This window comes from Aotus nancymaae, unplaced genomic scaffold (assembly GCF_030222135.1).
Source record: "Aotus nancymaae isolate 86718 unplaced genomic scaffold, 86718_ANA_hifiasm-v0.15.2.pri h1tg000062l, whole genome shotgun sequence".
NCBI classification, from domain to species: Eukaryota; Metazoa; Chordata; class Mammalia; order Primates; family Aotidae; genus Aotus; species Aotus nancymaae.
Window position 1 is genome coordinate 5364009 of NW_026988476.1, and position 23782 is coordinate 5387790.

The following is a 23782-nucleotide window of genomic DNA, read 5'->3' on the forward strand; positions in this document are numbered from 1 at the left end:
CGAACTCCTGACCTTGTGATCCACCCGCCTTGGCCTCCCAGAGTGCTGGGATTACAGGCGTGAGCCACTGCACCCAACCAGCATGTTTTTAAGGTTCGTCCATGTTATAGCATGTATCAGTACTTCATTACTTTTTATGATCAAGTAATCTATTATATGGATATATTATACATTTTATTTATCCATTTGTAGCTATTGGACATTTAGGTTGTTTCTGACTTTTTTTTGAGATAAGTCTGGCTCTACTGCCCAGGCTGGAATGCAGTGGCCCAGTCTCAGCTCACTGCAACCTCCACCTCCCAGGTTCAAGTGATTCTCCTGCCTTAGCCTCCCGAGTAGCTGGGATTACACGTGGCCACCACCACCCCTGGCTAACTTTTTGTACTTTTAGTAGAGATGGGGTTTCACCATGTTGGTCAGGCTGGTGTCGAACTCCTGACCTCAAGTGATCCACCCTCTTCGGCCTCCCAAAGTGCTGGGATTACAGATATGAGCCACTGCGCCCAGCCTGTTTCTGCGTTTTATGAGTTTTTATGAGTAATGAGTAATGCTGCTATGAACAGTCTGGTACAGGGTTTTGTGTGGATATATATTTTAATTTTTTAGGGGTACATAACTAGGAATAGAATTGCTGGGTCATGAGATAACTCTATGGTTTTTGGGTTGTTTTTTTTTTGAGACAGGGTCGACAGGGTCTTGCTCTGTCACTCAGGTTGTAGTGCAGTGGCACAATCTTCAGCTCACTGAAACCTCTGCCTCCTGGGTTTAAGCAGTTCTTGTGCCTTAGCTTCCCAAGTAACTGGGATTACAGGCACGCACCACCACGCCTGGCTAATTTTTGTATTTTTTTTTTTTAGTAGAGATGCGGTTTCACTATGTTGGCCAAGCTGGTCTTGAACTCCTGCTTTGGTCTCCCACAGTGCTGAGATTACAGGTTTTGGGAGGCAAAGCATGAACAACCGTACCCAGCAATAACTCTATGTTTAAATGTTTGGGGAACTGCCAGACTGTTTTTCAAAGTAGCTGTGCCATTTTGAATTCCTACCAGCAGTGTGTAAGGATAATGATTTTTCCACATATTCACCAACACTTGTTATGTGTCTTTTTATTTTTTTGTTCTCTTGTGCCTTGGCCTATGTATCTTCTAGATTCTAGCAATCCTAGTGAATGTGTATTTCATTGTGGTTTTGATTTACGTTTTCTTGATGGTCAGTGATACTGAGCATCTTTTCAGGTGCATGTTGGCCCTTTGTATATCTTCCTTTGCTTATTTTGATTAGGTTATTTATTTGTTTATTTATTATTTATTTTGAGATCAGTGGTCCGATCTCCACTCACTGCAACCTCCACCTTCCTGGTTCAAGTGATTCTCCTGCCTCAGCCTCCCGAGTAGCTGGGACTATACACACCCGACTAATTTTTATATTTTTAGTAGACATAGGGTTTCACCATGTTGGCCAGGCCGCTCTTGAATTCCTGATCTCAAGTGGTCTGCTCACCTCAGCCTCCCAAAGTGCTGGAATTACAGGCGTGAGCCACTGTGCCCAGCCCTAATTATTTTTTAAATGTTCAGAAGACTTCAGCTGTGAAGCTTCCTTGACTTTTCTTTGTGGGTAGTTTTTTGATTACTATTCAGTCTCTTCACTTGCTATAGGGCTATTAAGATTGTTCCTTCTTGAGTCAGTTGTGTATGACGTTGTGTCTTTCTAGGAATTTGTCCTTTTTATCTGTTACTGAATTTATTGACATACAATAGTATTTTGTTATGATTCTTTTTATTTTTCATAAGGTTGGGTTTTTTTTTCCATTTTGGCTTCTAGTTTTGGTCTTTCCTCTTTTTTTTGGTAAATCTAGCTAAAGGTTTTCAAATTTTGTTGGTCTTTTCTGAGAACCAACTTTTCGTTTCATTAATTTTCTTTGTTGTTTTTCTATTGTCTTATTAATTTCTGCTCTTGTCTGTATCACTTCCTTTCTTCTGCTTGCTTTAGGTATAGTTTGTATTTCATTTTCCATTGTCGTAGGGCGGAAGGCTAGGTTATCGTTCTTTCATAACCAGGCATTTATGGATATAAGTTTTCCTTTAAGTACTGCCTTAGTTATATTCCATAAGTTTTTTTTTGTTGTTGTTGTTGTTTAGAAATGGGGTCCTGCTATATTGCCTAGGCTGGCTTTGAACTCATGGGCTCAAGCGATCCTCCTGCTTCAGCCTCCCAAGTAGTCCCAAGTGGGGACTACAGATGTGTGCCACCATGCTCAGCTTCCCATAAGTTTTTTATGTTACACTTTCATTTTTTGTTTTTGTTTTTGTTGTTTTTTGAGATGGAGTCTCTCTCTGTTGCTCAGGCTGTAGGGCAGTGGTGTTATCTTGACTCACTGTAACATCCGCATCCTGGGTTCAAGCAATTCTCCTGCCTCAGCCTCCAGAGCAGCTGGGATTGCAGGCATATGCCACCACACCAAACTAATTTTTTATATTTTTAGTAGAGACGGGGTTTCACCATGTTGGCCAGGCCAGTCTCAAACTCTTGCCCTTAGGTGATCTGCCCGCCTCGGCCTCCCAAAATGCTAGGATTACAGGCATGAGCCACTGTGCCTAGCCTATACCTTCATTTTTTTTTTTTTAAGTATTTTCTTTTTTTCCTTTTGATTTTCTTCCTTGACCCATTGGTTATTTAGAAGCATGTTGTTCACTTCCCACATATTTGTGAGTTTGTCTATTTTTTTCTTTTATTGATTTCTGATTTCACTTCATTGTGATCAGAGAACATACTCTATATTATCTGGTCCTTTAAATTTATTGATATTTGTTTTATAGCCTAGTAGGTGGTCTGTCCTGGAGAATGTTTCATATGTATTTGAGAAGAATGTATCATCTGTTGTTGTTAAATGTAGTGTTCTATAGGTGTCTGTTAGGTCTACTTGATTTTATAGTGTTCAAGCTTTCTGATTCCTTGTTGATCATCTTGCCAGTTGTCCTATTTATTATTAAAAATCAGATATTGCAGTCTTCAACTATTACTGTTGAATTGTCTATTTCTCCCTCTCTGTCAAATTTTGTTTCATGTACTTTGGTGCTCTGTTATTAAATTAACTGCATAAGTATTTATAATTTTATATCTTCCTGATGGATTGACCCTTTTATCATTATGAAATGTCCCTCTTTAGTTATGCTTTTTGTTTTAAAGTCTATTTTAGGCCAGGCATGGTGGCTCGTCCCTATAATCCCAGCACTTTGGGAAGCTGAGGCAGAAGGATTTCTTGAGCCCAGGAGTTTGAGATGAGCCTGGGAAATGTAGTGAGACCTTGTCTTTACAAAAGATAAAAAAAAATAGCCATGCATGGTGGCACACACCTGTGGGCCTAGCTACTTAGAAAGCTGAGTTGGGAGGATCCCTGAAGCCCAGAAGATTGAAGCTGCTGTGAACTGTGATCTCACCACTACACACCAGTCTAGGTGACAGAGCAAGACGTTGCCTCAGAAAAAAGTCTATTTTGTCTGATAACTGATATTGCCATGTGAGCTTCTTGTAGTTGGTTTTGCATATCTTCCTCTGTCCCTTTTACTGTCAATCTGTTTGTATTTTTGAATTTAAAGTATCTTGTAGACAGCATTTAGTTGGATCTTGTTTTTTTTATCTAATCTAAGTCTCTGCCCTTCGATTCAGTTGTTAATCCATTCATATTTTATATTGATTTAGTTAGATTTACATCTGTCATTTTACCTTTTATTTTCTATGTCTCATATCTTTTTGCTATTTCTTTTCTATTGGTGTCTTTTGGATTAACTGAATATTTTCTACAGAAGCATTTAGATTTCTTTCTTTCTTTCTTTCTTTCCTTTCTTTCCTTCTTTCTTTTGGCTCACTGCAACCTCTGCTTCCCAGGTTCAAGCAGTTCTCCTACCTCAGCCTCCTGAGTAGCTGAGACTACAGGGGCATGCCACCACACCCACCTAATCTTTGTGTTTTTAGTAGAGACAGGGTTTCACCGTGTTGGCCAGGATAGTCTTGATCTCTTGACCTTGTGATCCACCCACCTGTCCTCCCAAAGTGCTGGGATTACAGGTGTGAGCCAGTGTTCCTGGCTGCATTTACATTTCTTTAACTTTTTTTTTCACTTTTTTTTCTTAGTTGTTTTTTTTTCTGCTATGTTCTTTTAGTGAAGTCAATTCTCCACTCCTGTTCTTTCCTGCAAACTAGCTAACCTATATAGCCTGTATTTTATTGAATGTAAGAATCTTCTCCCAGTTACAGTAGTCCCCCCTTTGTGGTTTTGCTTTTTGTGGTTACCCATAGTCAGCTGTGCTCTGAAAATATTAAATGGAAAATTCCAGAAATAAACAGTTCATACATTTTAAGTTGATCGCCATTCTGAGAAGCATGATAAAATCTCATACTGTCACACTCTGTACCTCCTTCCTTCATCACAGGAAGGGTGAATACAGAACAACAAGATATTTTGGGAGACCACATTCACATAACTATTATTACAGTGTATTGTGATAGTTGTTCTATTTTATTATTAGCTATTGTTAATCTCTTACTGTGGCTAACCTATAAATTAAACTTCATCATAGGATTCAGTATTATCCACAGTTTCAGTCATCCATAGGAGGTCTTGGAACATAGTCCCTGCAGATAAAGGAGGACTACTGTATCTTTTGCTACAATCTCCACTGTTTTTGAGAACAACCTTTGCCTTGGAATTTTCTAGGTGTGTTGCAAATGAAGTCAGTTCCTTTGGACAGAGGTGAGGAGTTGTCTGTTTGTTTCTTGTCTTGGCTGGTTCCTCCACCCAGCCCTGCCCTGCCTTTCACCCAGGGCAATTTGTGAGCCAGGGTTTTGGAGTTGGGGGTGGGGACAATAGCTCATTTCTGTCTGAGTGACACCTTCATTTTAGGAGCTGAGCATTTATGGGAGGTGAGGTCAGAAGCTTTTAAGAATTTTGACTTGCCTCTCCTGGCGTAGAACTACTGCCTTATGAACTGGATAAAGATAATCAGGGTCCTGGTATTCTCAGTAGTGCCATGCTCAAGGTAGAGCCTCCATTTTGTGAGTGGGGGCTGGTGAAAGAAGTGTCAATCACGCTTACCTGGAAATTGGCCTCAGTAATAGATGAGAAGTGCTGGTTAATATCCAGTTCCTCCTGGAAAGAAAACTCAACGGGAAGCTGAGGGGAGGGGGAATGCTTTATTGGTGGCTGTACCAGTCTGAAGTGCAGTTTCTGCCTTACTTTGCTGGGAGGGTGCTGAGAGGGAGGGAGTGGTCTTAGCTTAGTTACCACAGATGTTTGCTTTTCTTACCAAATATTCTTATTTTTTATTTCTTACTGAATTTTCATAGATTTTTCTTGAATAGATGTTTCTTCATTTATATGCCATTAGGACCATTTCCAGGGACTTTGAATGTTTATTTTTTACAATTTTCATCAGTTTTACTGGGAAGTGGGTACACAGAGCTCCTCATGCTGTTATGATAGAGGTCTATATCCACTCTTAAAATCTTTAATGACCATGTACATAGCATATGCATGTTGAAATTTCCCTGAATTATGAAGCCCAATTTAATAGATCCCTCGGTGATAAGAAACATCTTTATATTTTCTTAACTGAGAGGTACCATGAGACGTCAGAAACTTGGTTTTTAGTTCTGGCTCTGTCCTGTTGTAGTCACCTTGCTTTGACTTTCATTGTAATTAAAGTTCCATGATTGTAAAGAAAAGAGAGATAATTTGCCTCATCTACATGTAGTTGTTTTTGAAGATTAAATGAGATAGTATCTATGAAAACTCGTGAAAAGTGACTTAGTCAGCCAAGTGGCTCATGCTTGTAATCCCAGTGCTTTGGAGGGCTGAGGCAAGAGTATTGCTTGAGCATAGGAATTCAGGGCTGCAATGAGCCATGATCATGCCACTGCACTCCAGCCTGGGCAACAGAGTGAGACCCTATTTCAAAAAAAAAAAAAGAAAAGAAAAATGACTAAGAACTATTTATATGTATGGTAGTACTAGTTAATAAAGCAAATATAGTAAGTAGCACAAGAAATTTTACTTGAATTTTTTTTTTCATTTGAGGTTATTTTAGAACTCCACTTGAGTTTGAAACCCTATAACTTAATTTTTAAGTTTTCTCTATAGTTCCTATTTAGTATCATTAAAAAAATAGATTTAATCCTGTACCCAGATTTAGTATCATTTTAGAGTTTATAAAATTGATTTGTTTTATGACTACAATTCTGAAATATCAATTTTAAAGTATTAAAATTATATTTTCCCTTTTGGGCCAGGCACGGTGGCTCTTGCCTGTAATCCCAGCACTTTGAGAGGCCAAGGCGGGTGGATCACCTGAGGTCAGGAGTTTGAGACCAGCCTGGTCAACATGGTGAAACCCCATCTCTACCAAAAAAAAAAAAAATACAAAAATTAGTCTGGTGTGGGGGCAGGTGCCTGTAATCCCAGCTACTTGGGAGCTGGAGGCAGGAGAATTACTTGAACCCGGGAGGTGGAGGTTGCAGTGAGCTGAGATCCCGCCATTGCATTCCAGCCTGGGCAGCAAGAGCAAAATTCCATCTCTAAATAAATAAATAAATATTCTCCATAGTTTCTATTTAGCCTCATTTTCTTTTTTAGAAAATAAATTTAGTCCTGTACCCAGATTTAGTATCATTTAAGAGTTTATAAAATTGATTTGTGACTCCAATTTTGAAATATCAAGTTTAAAGCTTTAAAATTTTTTTTCTTTTAAAGCCTTAAAATTATATTTTTCTGTAGGTGAGGCATGGTGGCTCTCACCTGTAATCCCAGCACTTTCAGAGGCTGAAGTGGGCAGATCACTTAAGGCCAGGAGTTTGAGACCACCCTGGCCAACATGGTGAAACCCTGTCTCTAACTAAAAGTACAAAAATTAGCTGGGCTTGGTGGCATGAGCCTGTAGTCCTAGCTATTCTGGAGGCTGAGGCAGAAGAGTTGCTTGAACCCGGGCAACGAAGGTTGCAGTGAGCAAAGACCACCCCACTGTACTCCAGCCTGATGACAGAGCAAGACTCTGTCTTAAAAGAAAAATTTCCATTTTGGTACTTCATGCCTTTAAGAGTGCAGTGGGACGGGCGCAGTGCCTCACATCTGTAATCCTAGCACTTTGGGAGGCCGAGGTGGGCAGATCACTTGAGGTCAGAGTTTGAGACCAGCCTGGCCATCAGGGTGAAACCGTGTCTGTACTAAAAATACAAAAATTAGCTGGATGTGATAGCACACACCTGTAATACCAGCTACTTGGGAGGCTGACGCCAGAGGTTTGCTTCAACCTGGGAGGTGGAGGTTGCAGTGAGCTGAGATCGAGCCACTGCATTTCAGCTTGGGCAAAAGAGCAAGACTCTGTCTCCACAAAAAAAAAAACCAAAAAGGTACAATACTGTCAATTGGTAGCTTTATATTATAACTCAGCCTAAAGCTAAGAGAGAACATTTGAATTCTAAGTAAAATTTTCACAGAAAAACCAATACAATTCATGAAGAATTTATAATTAGGAAACAAGACTATCCATGTTGACTAAATTAATAATTACTTAAGTTTTTATCAGAAAGAGATGCAATTTATTTCTCTGATATTTTTTATAACTGCCTGAATTGCAGATGACTTCATCTGGTTTATTTTTTATGCATGCCTATGTTAATATTAGTTCTTTACCATAGTTTTTGTTGTTTTTATGCTGTAGCTTAATGTAGAATTATATTCATAAAGTAAACTTCCAAATGGTTTTATTTCTCCTAAATAACTAGTATTTTTGGAGGGAAACTAAATATTAATTGAATACATTACGATTTAATTCAGCCACTCAGGAAATTTTTCCATTGAATTTTTTTTTCTTTTGGCCAGATTTAACTTTCTCATTTCTGTTCAGAAAAGATATTTAAAGCTAACTAACCAAAGACTCTGACCTGAATAGTTTTTCAATTTTTCTCTGGCAAGATAAGCACATCTTACATGCCATTTAGGGAAGTTGCCAGCTGAGTATTTGATTATTTTTTGAATCCTTATCTATAGACAGAATGGTGTTCAGACAAAATAGTCTTTAAATAAAAATGTGTTACCTGCTGTGCATTTCTTTCAGCTTCCACCAGCAATAAATGGCTGTTAATTTTGTTTTTCATTAATGTAGACTTTGTTTTAAAAGTGTGTAAAAAGCAAAGTATTTTTTTTGTTGTTTTTTTTGTTTTTTTATTTTACTTGACATGGTGATTGTAGTTAGCTGTGTAAGGAAGCAAAGTATTAAAGCTATTGTCTGATAATATGAAAATCGTAGGAATTCCAATCCTTTTTTTGAGACAAGGTCTTGCTCTGTTGTCCAGGCTGTAGTACAGTGGCATGTTGATGGCTCACTGTAGCCTTAACCTCCTGGGCTCAATGCTCTTCCCACCTCAGCCCCGCTAAGTAGCTGGGACTACAGATGTATGCCACTATGCCTGGCTGATTTTTAAAATGTTTTGTAGAGATAGGGTCTCATTATGTTGCCCAGGCTGGCTTGGACTTCTTGGCTCAAACGACCTCCTGTTTTGGCCTCCCAACGTGCTGGCATTACAAGCACGAGTGCCTGTCCTCAAATCCATTTTTCTTGTGTTGTTTAAAGAAGTAAAAGAGCAGGCCGGGCGTGGTGGCTCACGCCTGTAATCCAAGCACTTTGGAGGCCAAGGTGGGTGGATCACCTGAGGTCGGGAGTTCAAGACCAGCCTGACCAACGGTGGTGAAACCCTGTCTTTAAAAAAAAAAAAAAAAAGAAGTAAAAGAGCATCTTGATGCCAGCTTTATTTAAATGACATTGTAATGGTTACTGGAATATCTACATAATAGAGGCTTTTGAATCATTTTTCTGTTTTTATTAAACATATTTATTGCCTCAGGTACTTACAATTTACTCTTCCTAATGGTAACATTGAGCTCTTGACCAGCATCTGCCCATTTCCCCTTAACCTGCAGCCATTCTGCTCTCTGTTTCTATGAGTTCAGTTGTTTTGGATTCTATGTAAAAGTGAAAACGTGGTGTTATGCCTTTCTGTGCCTGGGTTATTTCACTAGCATAATGCCCTCCAGGTTCATCCATGGTTTACAAATGACAGAATTCCCTCTTTTTTTAAAACAAAAAAGACAGAGTTTTGCTCTTGTTACCCAGGCTGGAGTGCAATGGTGCGATCCTGGCTCACTGAAACTTCCGCCTCCTGGGTCCAAGCAATTCTCCTGCCTCAGTCTACCGAGTAACTGGGATTACAGGCATGCACTACCATGCCCGGCTAATTTTGTATTTTAAGTAGAGATAGGGTTTCTCTGTCTTGGTCAGGCTGGTCTTGAACTCCCGACCTCAGGTGATCCGCCCTCCTCTCCCTCCCAAAGTGTTGGGATTATAGGCATGAGCCACCATGCCTGGCCAGAATTCCCTCTTTTTTTTTTTTTTTTTTTTTTTGAGACAAAGTCTCGCTCTGTCTCCAGGCTGGAGTGTAGTGGTGCGATACTGGCTCACTGCAACCTCCACCTGCCAGGTTCAAGTGATTCTCCTGCCTCAGCCTCCCGAGTAGCTGGGACTACAGGCATGCGCCACCACGCTTGGCTAATTTTTTGTATTTTTAGTAGAGACAGTGTTTCACCATGTTGGCCAGGATGGTCTTGAATTCTTGACCTCGTGATCCACCTGCCTTGGCCTCCCAAAGTGCTGGGATTACAGGCGTGAGCGACTGCGCCCGGCCAGAATTTCCTCTTTTTAAAGGCTGAATTGTATTTCATTTTGTATATATATGGGGGTGTGTGTGTGTATATATATATATATTATTTCACATTTTCTTTGTCCATTCATCTGATATGGACACCTAGATTGGTTCCATAATGTGGCCATTGTGAATAATGATGTAATAAACATGGGAGTGCAGATATTGCTTTGATATACTAATTCCATTTCCTTTCAGTAAGTGAACCTGGGTTCCCTTTTCTCTACATCCTTGCCAACATTTGTTGTCTTTTATCTTTTTGATAATATCTATTCTGACAGGTATGTGGTGATATCTCATTGTGATTTTAATTTGCCTTTCCCTAATGATTAGTGATGTTGAACTTTTTTTTTATCTGTTGACTGTTCATATGTTTTCTCTTAAGAAGTATCTGTTCAGATCCTTAGCCTAGTTTTTAATTAACATTGGGTTTTTGCTTTTGAGTTGCTTGAGTTCTTCACATATTTTGGATATTAACCCCTTATCAAATGAATGGCTTGCAAGTATTTTCTCCCAGTTCGTGGGTTGTCACTTCAGTTTGTTGATTGTTTCTTTTACTGTACAGAAACTTTTGATTTTGATGTAATCCCATTTGTCTGGTTTTGGTTTTGCTGCCTGAGCTTTTGGGGTCAAATCCAAAAAATTATTGCCCAGACCAGTGTCATGTAGTTTTCCACTATGTTTTCTTCTAGTAGTTTCCCCCGTTTTATTCTAGTAGTTTTACATGGATTATTTTTCTAATACATATTTCAGAATCTCCATAGGTGGCAATAAATAGGTTTTTTATTGTCTAAGTAGAAAATCTGTTACCATAGTGGAGTATATTAACAGATAACTGGTCTCTTAATGTTAGAGCATTTTGATAGCAGGTAACCATAAAACTACTTCTAATCACCATGTCCTTTCTTGTGTTTGTGGATGAGGCATCATGTGAAGCTTCTGTTCGCCCCTCTAGATTTACTCTCTTCTCCTCTGCATGCTGCATTGTGCTTTGGCATGGACTGTATTAGTAGACTCCCTTGTCCTCTGGCTTTCAATTGAGTTTAGCCAGTGTAAGCCACCAGCAGGAAATTAGAGGGCAGGGAATAAAACGAGGTTATGTTATTTACTCTTCACCATCCAAATTCTGGGATTCCTTCCTTGTTATATGCCATGGGTAACTGCATTTTCTATTAAGGCCACAGCTACTATTGGGAAGCCTTTTCCATTTGGGTATTCTCCTGGGGTTCTCAGTAACTGCTCTCTCTTTTTACTCCTTCAGATGTTGGATTTGTGTTAGTCCATTTTGTGCTGCTATAACAGAATACCACAGGCTAGGTAATTAATAAAGAACAAAACTTTATTGGCTTACAGTTGTAGAGGCTGGGAATTCCAAGACTGAGGGTCTGGCATCTGGCAAGGGCCTTCTTGCTGCGTCATTGAACATAGCAGAAGGCGAGAGGGAGGGAGGGAGGGAGGGGGAGAGAGAGAGAAAGAAACAGAGAGAAGGGGACAGAGCTCATGATTTTATAATAAACCCACTTCCATAATGCATTAATCCATTCATGAGGCTGGAGCATCATGGCATAATCACTGCTCGATCAGTTCCATCTCCCAACACTGCTATATTAAGTTTTCAACACATGTTTTTTAGGGGACACATTTAAACAACAGCAGGGGTATTAAGAGTTTTCTCAGTGCTCTTAGCCCTGGGGTACTGTTCTGTTCATTGTTGAAAACCCTGTCCACATCTTTGTAGATAATATCCTATTAGCCAATTTAAAAAAGCTTTTTTTTTTTTTCCAAGCAAAAATAGTCTTTATTCAAATTTAATGGAAACAGGGGTCACTATACTTTGCAAGACGGGGAAAAATAAAATTAAAAAAAATTCTTTTCTTTTTTAATATAAAACAATATAATCACAATACCAGAATATGGAACTCTACAGTTTATTTCCTATGGGTTACTGCAGGTATCAATTTTCCTCGACTGTGCTATTCACAACTTTGTTAAGTCCAAAAATATGAAACCAAAGTGGTAGGAAACTTAAGACTTAGCACTTTCACTAAATGGCATACATCGAAGGGCATCAATTCAAGAGCAAAAATGGTTGAACTCACCATACCTACCTATGTGGTCATTCCAGCCTTAGAGCCGTCCAGGTTACTGAGCTCCCTGTAGGAAAGGCCAGGCCTGAAAGCCAAGGCCTTTTGGATATTCTACTGTGGGCTATGAGTAAAAGGGGATTTTCAAAAGATAATTTTTTTTTTTCAGTCGAGCAGGAAGGCCTGGTGCCAGGAGGCTTTACTGAGAGGAAGCACTTAGATTTAACAATTATAGACACACCATTAGGGGAGTTAAAAATGTACAGTAGTGACATGTTCTACTCCAATCACTTGTGCTACGGCTACCAAACATGTACAAAAGACTCCTCGGGTAGTTCCAGCTGTGGTCATAGCCAGTTAGGACCTTGAGTGGGACCTAGATCTAGACCGGGAGGGTGATCTGGAAGCAGACCTGGATCAAGACTTGGACCGAGATCGGGTTTTTGAAGCTGACTTTGATCTGGAGCGTGATTCTGATGGAAGGTTTGGCTTCGATTTGGAATTGGATCTCGACCTGGACCGGGTCTCCTGATTGGTGCCAGCATTCTCACTCTCCCCTCAGCCTTCCCTCTGGCTGGATTCAGAGTTGGCATGGTCCCGCTCCTTTGAAACAGAGCGGGACGGTGATCTGTACTGCGAGCGGTCAGTGTCTTCCTTCTGGTTTTTTTTTTTAATGTGTATAGCCTAAATCTCACCACTGCTAGCCAATTTGAATGTATTATTTGGTTTCCTGCCAAGACCAATACAATAGCCAATGCTTGTCCATTGGAATACTTTTTAATAACTCAAGATAGACCTGACTTCACTTAATGTCAAGAGCAGACTATTTTGTTTCCTTTTAATACATCATAAATATGTAAAAGGAATTTTGAAAAGTTCCTTTATTTACATAGTAGATTTGTAAAACAGACTCGGTTTTTAAAACCCTGATATTTAAGATAAAGATTTAAGATTAATACTCCTGGCATATGAAACTAAAGAGCATAAGAAGTGGAGACCTAGATCTTTTTATAATCTTACAGTAACTCACTTCAATTTTACCTTAGATGTACCTGAAGAATAAACATATTTTTTCTTATTCTCTTACTCATTGATTTAGTTTCAGTTATGATTCCTCAAATATGTGTATATTCGTGTAAGTCTGTATAGTTTAAAAATATCATTGTTACCTATATAAATGTACTGATGCCTTTTCTGATATAGTCAAAACTTATCTGGTCTCAGTTTTTGCCTCAAATTTTTGTTGTTGTTGTTGTTGCCCAGGCTGGAGTGCATTTAATTGCTGGTGTGATCTCAGCTCACTGCAACCTCCGCCTCCTGGGTTCAAACACTTCTCTTGCCTCAGCCTTCCGAGTAGCTGGGATTACAGGCATGCACCACCACACCCTGCTAATTTTTGTATTTTTAGTAGAGGTGGGGTTTTGCCATGTTGGCCAGGCAGGTCTCGAACTCCTGACCTCAGGTGATCTGCCTGCCTCAACCTCCCAAAGTGCTGGGATTAGAGGTGTGAGCCACCATGCCTGGCATAATTTTTATATTTTTCATAGAGACAGGGTTTCACCATATTGGTCAGGCTGTGCAAGGGCGTTTGTTAGAATTGGCTCACATGATCACAAGGCAAAGTTTCACAATAGGCTGTCTGCAGGTGGGGAAGAAAGAAGCCACTAGTGGCTCAGTCCAAGTCTGAAAGCCTTAAAACTGGGGAAGCCGACAGTGTAGCCTTCAGTCTGTGGCTGATCCTGAGACTACCCCTCTACCCCTGCCCAGCAAACCACTGGCGTTAAGTCCAAGAGTCCAAAGGCCAAAGAACCTGGAGTCTGATATCCAAGAGCACAGGCAGAACAGATAAAAGCACCCAGCACAGAAGAAAGATGAAAGCCAGAAGACTCAGCAAGCTGGCTTATCCCACTTTCTTCTGCATGCTTTGTTGTAGCTGAACTGGCAGCCCATTGGATGATGTCCACCCACATTGAGGGTGGGTCTTCCTCTCCGAGTCCACCGACTCAACTGTCAGTCTTCTCTGGCAACACCTTCGCAGACACACCCAGAAACAATACTTTACCAGCCATCTAGGCATCCTTCAATCCAATCAAGTTGACACCTAATATTAATCATCACGGATACTTTACCTTTCTTTTGTTTTAAGGTGTCATAACTTTGCTTTTTCTTGAATCATATTAGAGTCTATAGCTATGCCTTTCTTATAAGAGGTCCTGCAGCCACATAAAAGCTGCATTTTCAATACAAGATAAAAAGTTGGCTGAGTGCAGTGGCTCATGCCTGTAATCCCAGCACTTTGGGAGGCCAAGGTGGGTGGGTCACTTGAGTTCAGGAGTTGGAGATCAGCCTGGTCAACATGGTGAAACCCCATCTCTACTAAAAATACAAAAATTAGCTGGACATGGTGGTGCACGCCTGTAATCCCAGATACTCGGGAGGCTGAGGCAGGAGAATCACTTGAACCTGGCAGGCGGAGGTTGCAGTGAGCCAAGATCACGCCATTGCACTCCAGCCTGGGTGACAGAGCGAGACTCCATCTCAAAAAAAAAAAAAGAGATTTTGCAAAAAGCGCAAGATTTTCATGCCTACTTGCATAGCTGCAGGAACGGCTTCACAAATTTCCTTTTTTTTTTTTTTTAACAATGGTTCTTACACTGGATTCATTTATTTTAAAATGGCAGGTAGACCTCAATCTATGGTATATATCAAGCAGTTCAACTTCTTCTTGTAATGTCATGACTGTTTCCTGCTTCTTGGGAGCACTTCCAGCATCACTTGTGGCACTTTGTATGAGTCTTGTGGTGTTATTTAGTTTGTAGTATTGAATTAAACATGTTAACAAATCTGTAAGAACCACAAGAGATCAAGTTGTACTGTGATTTGCAATTTACTGGAGAGATGAACTGCTCACATAGAGATGATTAGTGTCACATGGCATTTTAACCAGATACTGGCAACCCTTGAGCTCACTGCAATAGCAGCAGGTGAAGAAATTATAGTAGTATAGTATGTACTACAGTTAATTTCATGCAGTTATGATTTAACATTGTATCCTTATGTTTGAGTGTATTTCTCTTAACTGCAAATGGCAGCATGTATGGTCTGTTTGTGTAAAAAAGTTTTCGTAACTCTATTATAAAATCAAAAATTAGGTATGTTTTATGGTAAGAAATGATAAACAAGTATTTACATATACATTCATGACTTTTTTTCTTGATTTTTAAAAAATATTTCTAGGCTATAGGTTCATCTGAGTTTTTAAAAATTGTCACAGATTTTCAAAACAATTTCAATATATTTATTGAAAAAAAAATACATGAGTAAGTTGATTTACACAGTTTAAACCTGTGTTGCTGAACTGTCTGCTTTCCTCCAAAGCATGCCTAGTCCTTTTCTAAGTAGTTTCTTGGCCTTATCACATTATGTGTGATCAAAATTGTTCCTTTCCTTATACTTTGGCCACTGTTTCCATTTGCTGTAAACCATAAGATCAGAGCATCTTAAATGGAGCTCCTGAAGTAACCTTTGTCCCACATAAAAGGCCCTTCTGCTCTGAATGTAGAATATATAGCGGATTTTATCCAGGGAGTCAGTAATATATAGGATTTTCTTGGTTGAATCTGCTTGGACATTGATTCTTGAGTAAGTAGAGACAATGAAGCTGCCTTGCTTGTCTTCTCAGGCACAGTATTACAGAAATTGGCATATGTACTTTTTATGGCACTGCCGTGTTATATGTTGATGTCTGTTTTCACCCGTCCACTCAGTCTTAACAGATATTCTTGTGTTTGCCTTTTTAATGTCCTTATCATCATTAGTATATGTAACAAGATGATGGACAAGTTTTTCTCTTTCTCCCCTCCTTGGAAGCAATAGTAAAACAATTATTGCCCAGGCACTGTGGCTCACCCCTGTAATCCTGGCATTTGGGAGGCTGAGGTGGGTGAATCACATGGGGCCCAGAGTTTGGGACCAGCTTGGCTAACATGGCGAAACCTCATCTATACTGAAAATACAAAAATTAGTGGAATTGATGCAGATCTGTAATCCCAGCTACTCGGGTGGCTAAGGCACGAGAATCGCATGAACCTGGGAGGAGGCAGAGGTTGCAGTGACCCGAGATCGTGCCACTGCACTCTAGTCTGGGTGACAGAGTAAGACTCTATCTTAAAAAAACAAAACACAAACAATTATTAATGCATTTGATTCATTCAAGGCTTTATACTATGTTTTCTTTTGATAAAAAAAAGTTTTGGTACAATGAACATGCCTTTATCACTAGCTTTATCTAGAGGCAGATAACATCTGTTTGGCAAGCTTCACAAAATTCATGTGGAATTACAGAACCAAGGTTAACTATGGAGGTGTGCATTATGGATTGCATTCTGCCAGTGGCCCTGGCTTACCAAATATGCACTGAGCTTGTTTTGGGTTCTATGGTGTAGTCCTTTTTTTTAAGACTAAAGGAAACAGACAAAACTTATTCTTGCCACTTATTTGTCCGTTATTTTCCCACCATTAAAAGCTCGTTTGATGTGCCCTTACGTATCCTGCTTAATTTCTCTGAACCTTAATTTCCCCGCTGTAGCACAAGTATGTCAGATGGTGTCCTTAAGTTTCTTTCTATTGACTGAAGACCCTCTCTGGTGTTGTGTTTATAAGTAGTGGAGACAAAAACACAGGAAGACAGGGGAATGGAAGGCTCTGGATTATCAACTCATAAAATAATCCAGACTGCAATTACCAACTCCATTTCAGCAGTTGCATCTTTTTTTGGTTCTTCTATGGGCTTCAGATGGTGGTAGTTAAATGAGTGAATATAAAATATCTTTGCGGAATTTTAACTCTAAAGATTTTAAATTGTTGATTGGATTGCAGTCTGTTTGTAGTACTGCCTATAGAATATTCTCGGTGCCTACCAAGTATTTGACAACTTCATTCTGGCCCAAATATATGGAATGAATTTAGGTATGAATGTTGCTAACCTGATTTATTGTTGCAGGCAAAACTTACCTGGGGCCCCTACTTATGGTTTTACATGCTTCGGGCTGCTACATCAACCCTCTCAGGTATTGCTTTTCTGCTTGAATATTATTTAATTGCTGTAATATGCTTCAACAACAGGAGCTTGGCTAAATGGGATGTTTCCAAACTGAAGGAGAAACATGAGGGAGTTAATTGCTGTCCTCAGGAGGCAGCTAGCATTGGGAGATAGTAACCTAACTTGTATTCACATTAGAACATTCTTCAGGTTGCAGGATGTTTTTTTTTTTTTTTAAGGAATGAAAAATGACTTTATTAGTTTAGATATGATTTTCAAGTTCTTAAACCCTTTAACAGCTATTTTGCTACTTTGTCATTTGGTTTCCAATTGATGTAATTCTCATTTCTGTCTCACTGCTTATTCTAAAGCCTGTATTATAATTTATATTTCTATTTCATTAATATTTATTAAATTGAGATATGACTAAGTCATATTTGAAGGAAATGAATTATCAACTTATAACCTAATGCTAATTTAAAATATGTTTTAAATTATAAAGCTTTCTTCTGCTTCCATTTTTAACTCCCTCATAGCTTTTTATCACTTTCTGCTTTTTATTAGGGCTAATTGTGAATAGTAATTGATTCAACAAACATTTACTGAGCACTCACTATATGCTAGACAGGTTGGTGTAATGGAAAGACCATGAGCTTTAGATTCAGACCTAGCTTTGAACTTTGGATCTGCTTTATCAGTTTGGGTAAGTTCTTTAACACTCTCTGCCTAACCTTTCACAGTGCCTGGCACATGGTAGGCACTCAGTGAGTGTTACACTACAAGCCATTCCCCTCCTCCAGCTCAGTAATATCCCATCTTTCTGAGTATACATTTTTCTTTTTTGAGACAGAGTCTTGCTCTTTCACCAAGGCTGGAGTGCAGTGGTGTGATCTCGGCTCACTTCAACCTCTGCCTCCTGGTTTCAAGCTACTCATACTGCCTCAGCCTCATGAGTAGCTGGGATTACAGGCATCTGCCACCATGCCCAGCTAATTTTTGTATTTTCAGTAGAGATGAGGTTTCACCATGTTGGCCAAGCTGGTCTTGAACTGCTGACCTCGTGTGATCTTGCCTGTCTTGGCCTCCCAAAGTACTGGGATTATAGGCATGAGACACCACGGCCGGCATACATTTTTCTTAAAGAAATAGACATATAACAGATATTCCTAGTGATAAGTGTTCTGATACAGCTATGAAAAGACTTGTTGGGAGCTCTGAAGCCACCAATATTTCTTAAAGAAATCAGAAAATTTATATAGAAGAGATATATTGGGTTTTTATAATCTCCTTGAGAGCAGGAACAGTAACTCTTGTATTCCTACAGTGTCTTACACATAGAAAGTGCTCAAGAAGTGTTTATAGGATTATTTGTCTTTTAACTTTTGTATCTTCAGTGTGTGACTTCCTTGGAGAGAAGATTGCATCTGTTTTGGGTATCAGCACCCCAAAGTACCAATATGCCATTGATGAGTATTACCGGATGAAGAAGGAGGTATGTCTGCTTTTTACATTTTCTTGATTCAGTTTGGTTTGCGTGGACTTCATGGGTTGCATAGTGAGCATATGTATTTTCTAACTGCCCGACATATAGCTCTCTTGTGCTAGGCATTTCATTCTAGAGTCATTAATTTCTTTTATTATTTATTTATTTTGAGACAGAGTTTCACTCTTGTTGCCCGTGCTGGAGTGCAATGGCATGATCTTGGCTTACTGCAACATCTGCCCCCTGGGTTCAAGTGATTCTCCTGCCTCAGCCTCCTGAGTAGCTGGGATTACAGGCACACACCACCATGCCCAGCTAATGTTTTGTATTTTTAGTAGAAATGGGGTTTCACCATGTTAGCCAGGCTGGTCTTGAACTCCTGACCTGAGGTGATCTGCCCGCCTCGGCCTCCCAAAGTGCTGGGATTACAGGTGTGAGCCACCATGCCTGGCCTAATTTATTATCTAAATAACATACATTTTGGAATTCTTTAGAACTAGAAGTTCCCTATGATCTGTGTGCAAAACTATACTAGATTTCATTGTCTTAGTGCTATGTGAGATGCCTTACATACATTATTTAATCTTCACACACCTCTCTTTGGATTATCATTCTAGGATAAAGAAACAAGATACTTAGAGTGCATGGACTGGATGTAGGAAAAGTGGAGTGGGTTTGACACATAAAAATTTAAGTACGAGAGGCTGGGTGCGGTGGCTCACTCCTGTAAATCCTAGCACTTTGGGAGGCCGAGGCAGGTGGATCATGAGGTCAGGAGTTCGAGACCAGCCTGGCCAAGAGGGTGAAACCCCGTCTCTACTAAAAATACAAAAAATTAGCTGGGCGCGGTGGTGGGTGCCTGTAATCCCAGCTACTTGGGAGGCTGAGGCAGGAGAATCGTTTGAACCTGGGAGGCAGAGGTTGTAGTGAGCTGAGATCATGCCACTGCACTCTAGCCTGGGCGACAGAGAAAGACTCTTGTCTCAAAAAAAAATTTTAAATATGAGAAATGTGTATGTGATAGGTGTTAATATGCAAAAATTTGAGGACAGTTTAAAAGTAGTGCGGTCTTAAGGTGAGAGTGAAGTGAATTTAGTCTTAATAAAAAACCTGTAATCCTAGCATTTTGGGAGGCTGAGGTGGGTGGATCACCTGTGGTCAAGAGTTCAAGGCCAGCCTGGCCAACATGGTGAAACCCCGTCTCTCAAAAAAATAAAAAAAATAAAATAAATAAAAAACCTTTAGTGCTTAAGAGCATGGGCTTAAGAACCAAAGGGCTTGAATTCAAAATCTGTTGTGCCACTTAAAACTTTGTAACCTTGGACAAAACGCTTAACCCCTCTATAAGCTTCAATCTCCTCATCTTTATAATGAGGAGAATTGCAGCATCCATGTTCCAGGGCTGCTCTACAGATTAAATACATTATATAAAATGTTTAGAACAGCACCTAGTGTGTATAGGTGAGCACAACAGATACTGGAATCTGTTATTCTTTAAGCAGTTAGAGGGCACCAATTCAGGTAAAGCTAGAATGTAGAAGCATGAAGGTACATTGTGTGGTTGAGGAAATGGCAAAAATATAATAGTTTCTTGTCACTGGAGCATAAGGTACAATGTGGGACTGGCTGGACATGAGGCTGGAAAGGTTAGCTGACTTAACATTTGTTGTATGGTTTCAAACATGTTTTATGAACAAATAAATATTTCTTAACACTGTAAGCCTTACTTAAGAGCCTCATTACCTCATCTGGACTATTACACTCACCTCCTGAATGGTCACTCTATTGTCAAGCAAACCCCAGAGTAATCTGGGGTTACTCACTGTGTGCTGACTACTCGTTCTGCAGGGTCCAATACAAATGCCACCTCAATGAATTTAGTAGTTGTGCAACTAGAAATTATTTACCCAAAATGTCTACATCTGTCTTAATAGGATTTTCACGTCTTAACTTCCCGACTAAATTGTAAACTTCTTGGGGGTAGGTACTGCCTTATCTGTATAATTGGTGCTTATGGGAAAACTATGCTGTATATCATTTAGTAAATGAACCAGCCTATTCAATTGAATAGGCTGGCACCCTACAATTGAAGTGATACAGTTGAAGCTAACTTTTTATTTAGCTTTGACTTAAAATGAAAGAAATATAGTCCTTGTCAAAATTAATTCAGGTCTCACCTGAGTGATGCAGTGCTGGACCCTATTTTAAAAAATAACCACTTTCAGGTCGGGTACAGTGGTTCACACCTGTAATTTCAACACTTTGGGAGGCCGAGGCCAGCAGATCACTTGAGGTCAGGAGTTTGAGACCACCCTGGCCAACGTAGCTGGGTGTGGTGAAGCAGGAGAATTGCTTGAGCCTGGGAGGTGGAGGTTGCAGTGAGCCACTGCACTCCAGCCTGGGTGACAGAGAGACTATGTCTCAAAAAAACAACAACAACAAAAACTACTTTCCTTAAAATGTTTTACTGTAGTTATTTCATTTTGAGAGCAGAAGGGATAGTATGTCTTAATTAGACCAAACGGAATTGAACGTGTCACTAATGTTCATTTTTTTTTTTAAAACAAAAGCTGACAGCGGGGAAACAGCACTATATACATTCATATTTCAACTATTCTTAATGTTTCCTCTTTTTTAGGAAGAAGAAGAAGAAGAAGAAAACAGAATGTCTGAAGAAGCAGAAAGACAATACCAACAGAATAAACTGCAGACTGATTCCATTGTTCAGACGGATCAACCAGAGACAGTGGTATCCGGCTCATTTGTGAATCTCAATTTTGAAATGGAGGGAGACAGTGAAGTAATTATGGAAAGCAAGCAAAATCCAGTCTCTGTCCCACCATAAAATGAAATGACTGTCAAGCTTCAAACTTTTTTTTCTTCTTAATACCAGAAACTTTCACATTCTTTATTCAGTGGGACTTAATACAATTGTTTATATTTTAAATTATTAAAATATCTGGAAAGGGAAAATGTTTCTTCATATTTAGGATCTATCTAGCCAAAGCAAGATCTGAAATTCAGATATTTGTACTGTTTTTACTGTGCATAGAATTAGCGCTTTGGTTTTAAAATGATCTTTTAAAAAAGTTAAGGACATCTTAGAGCCTTAATTGTTAAGAAGAGTTAAATTATCAAGCCTGTCATTTGTGCATTTGTTTTTTTTTTAAAAAAGGTAAGTTGCTGATTAAGTCTAATTGGAATTGATAACCCCCCACTCTCAGATTGAAATGAGGATATTTTCTCCTAGATTTTCTCATGTTATGCTGTGCATTTTTATATCTAACTATTAATTTCACACTAAGGATGCTTCACCATATAATAGGAGCAAGATGGAAGCACTTTGAATTTTCTTTCATTGAGAAAAACTGTTTTATGGAAGAATCTGCATTTATAACACCAGATATTAAGATAGGCTTCCATTTTTTAATGCAAGCCACTTAATCTTGTATTCTTTTTCGGACTCAAATAACTAGCTTTAAACATAATGTTAAAAACACTACCACTACTTATGGAATAGATTTATTAATGTTATTTGTATTCAAATGGTAATACCTAGTGATTATCCATGTGGCATCCTGGTTTTATTATCCATTCAGCGTTAATCTTACAGAAAAGTGGTTTGGGGGAGTTGGGGATAGTGGGACAGGTATAGATTTAATCCCAGGAGCTAATAGATACTGTATGAGGTGCAATGATAGCCTAATGAAATTACCCGTCATTCATCATTTAAAAATAACAACAGTAAAGACTGGATAGTTTACTTGAATGTAGTTGGCCACTCCTCTACCTACTTGGTTATTATAAAGATATATATTGTAAAACTTATTTTGAAAATATTCCTAAATATGGCTGGGCACGGTGCTCACGCCTGTAATCCAGCACTTTGAGAGGCCAAGGCGGGCAGATTACTTGAAGTCAGGAGTTTGAGACCAGCCTGGCCAACGTGGTGAAATGCCATCTCTACAAAAATTAGCCAGGCGTGGTGGTGCATATCTGTAATCCCAGTTGCTCAGGAGACTGAGGCACGAGAATCACTTGAACCAGGGAGGTGGAGGCTGCAGTGAGTTGAGATCACGCCATTGCACTCCAGCCTGGGCAACAGAGGGAGACTGTCTTGAGAAAAAAAAAGTACTTCTAAATGTGTGTATAGAACCTTTTATCAGCATAACATTGATTTATAATTAAATGTAGATGAGGAGGAATGTGTGGATTGTTTCATAAATTTTGATCTTAAGAGCCTTTTTCAGAAACTTAAAGCTTTTAGAAATTAATAGTTATGTTAATAGCCTTCTAAACAGCATTAAGTTTTCAGTCTTATATCTATATAAAATATAGGGCCAAAGAAAGTAACATCAATACTTTCTTTGGGTCTGTAATGGAAATCTGTGTCAATGAACATGAACTGAGTTATTCAACTACAGGTTGAAATTAGGAAGGATAATTAAACTTTTTATTAGGAGTGTTCCGCTACATGGTTTCATGGAATGGTGGTTCATAGTAAGTGATAGTAATATTTTTATTCATGGGGATAAACCCTTTATAACTTAGTGCTTAAAAGATTAATCTTGGCCAGGCGTAGTGGCTCACGCCTGTAATCCCAGCACTTTGGGAGGCTGAGGTGGGCGGATCACCTGAGGTTGGGAGTTTGAGACCAGCTTGACCCACATGGAGAAACCCTGTCTCTACTAAAAATACCAATTAGCTGGGCGTGGTGGCACATGCCTGTAATCCCAGCTACTAGGGAGGCTGAGACAGGAGAATCACTTGAACCTGGGAGGCAGAGGTTGCGGTGAGCTGAGATCGTGCCATTGCACTCCAGCCTGGGCGACGAGCAAAACTCCATCTCAAAAAGATTAATCTTTTTATTATATAATGTCCCATGAGTTATAGTTTATTAATAGCTCTAAAACATGCTAACCTGACCTTTTCCTTCTAGTTTTTCACTTCATTTGAGATAGTACCTTACTCACATATTTACTTGGTTATCAAGTGAAGGTAGGTGTGTCTAAAAGTGATCTGAATCCTCTCTCCCTAGAGGTACTAGTATCTAAAGAGTTTACCCAGAAAATGTTATGATTGTAGTAAAAGGAAGTAGTGACTTATGTTTTGTTTCTGGAATTTTACTTTTGGTACTTGTCCAATAGTGGCTACTTTATAATGTTTATAAATACAGTTAATCACTGTGCCTTAAGTTTATACTTTGTTTATGCAAACTATAAAATTTCCCATAAATGTATTCAATGGTTTGTCTTATTTTAAGCCTCTTTCACCCACTTTTTCCTACTTCCAGTTCCGGCCAGGTGTGGTGGCTCATGCCTGTAGTTCCAGCACTTTGGGAGGCTGAGGTGGGTGGATCATGAGGTCAGGAGTTGAAGACCAGCCTGGCCAACATGGTGAAACCCCCCCATCTTTGCTAAAAATA

General features: G+C 39.3%; 1 protein-coding gene across 2 annotated transcripts in view; it reads left to right on the forward strand.

Moving 5' to 3' along the window:
• Positions 1 to 23596, forward strand: part of LOC105729434 (signal recognition particle subunit SRP54) — a 100603-nt gene extending 77007 nt beyond the window's left edge. The window contains exons 3-5 of one of the 2 annotated variants that reach the window (XM_012468825.2): positions 16836 to 16902; positions 18269 to 18366; positions 20996 to 23596. In XM_012468825.2, the coding sequence (XP_012324248.2) occupies positions 16836 to 16902; positions 18269 to 18366; positions 20996 to 21202 (372 nt within the window). In that variant the 3' untranslated portion in view covers positions 21203 to 23596. The remainder of the gene's footprint in view (positions 1 to 16835; positions 16903 to 18268; positions 18367 to 20995) is intronic. The other variant, XM_064365788.1, reaches the window with a different exon arrangement.
• Positions 23597 to 23782: the final 186 nt, after the last annotated feature.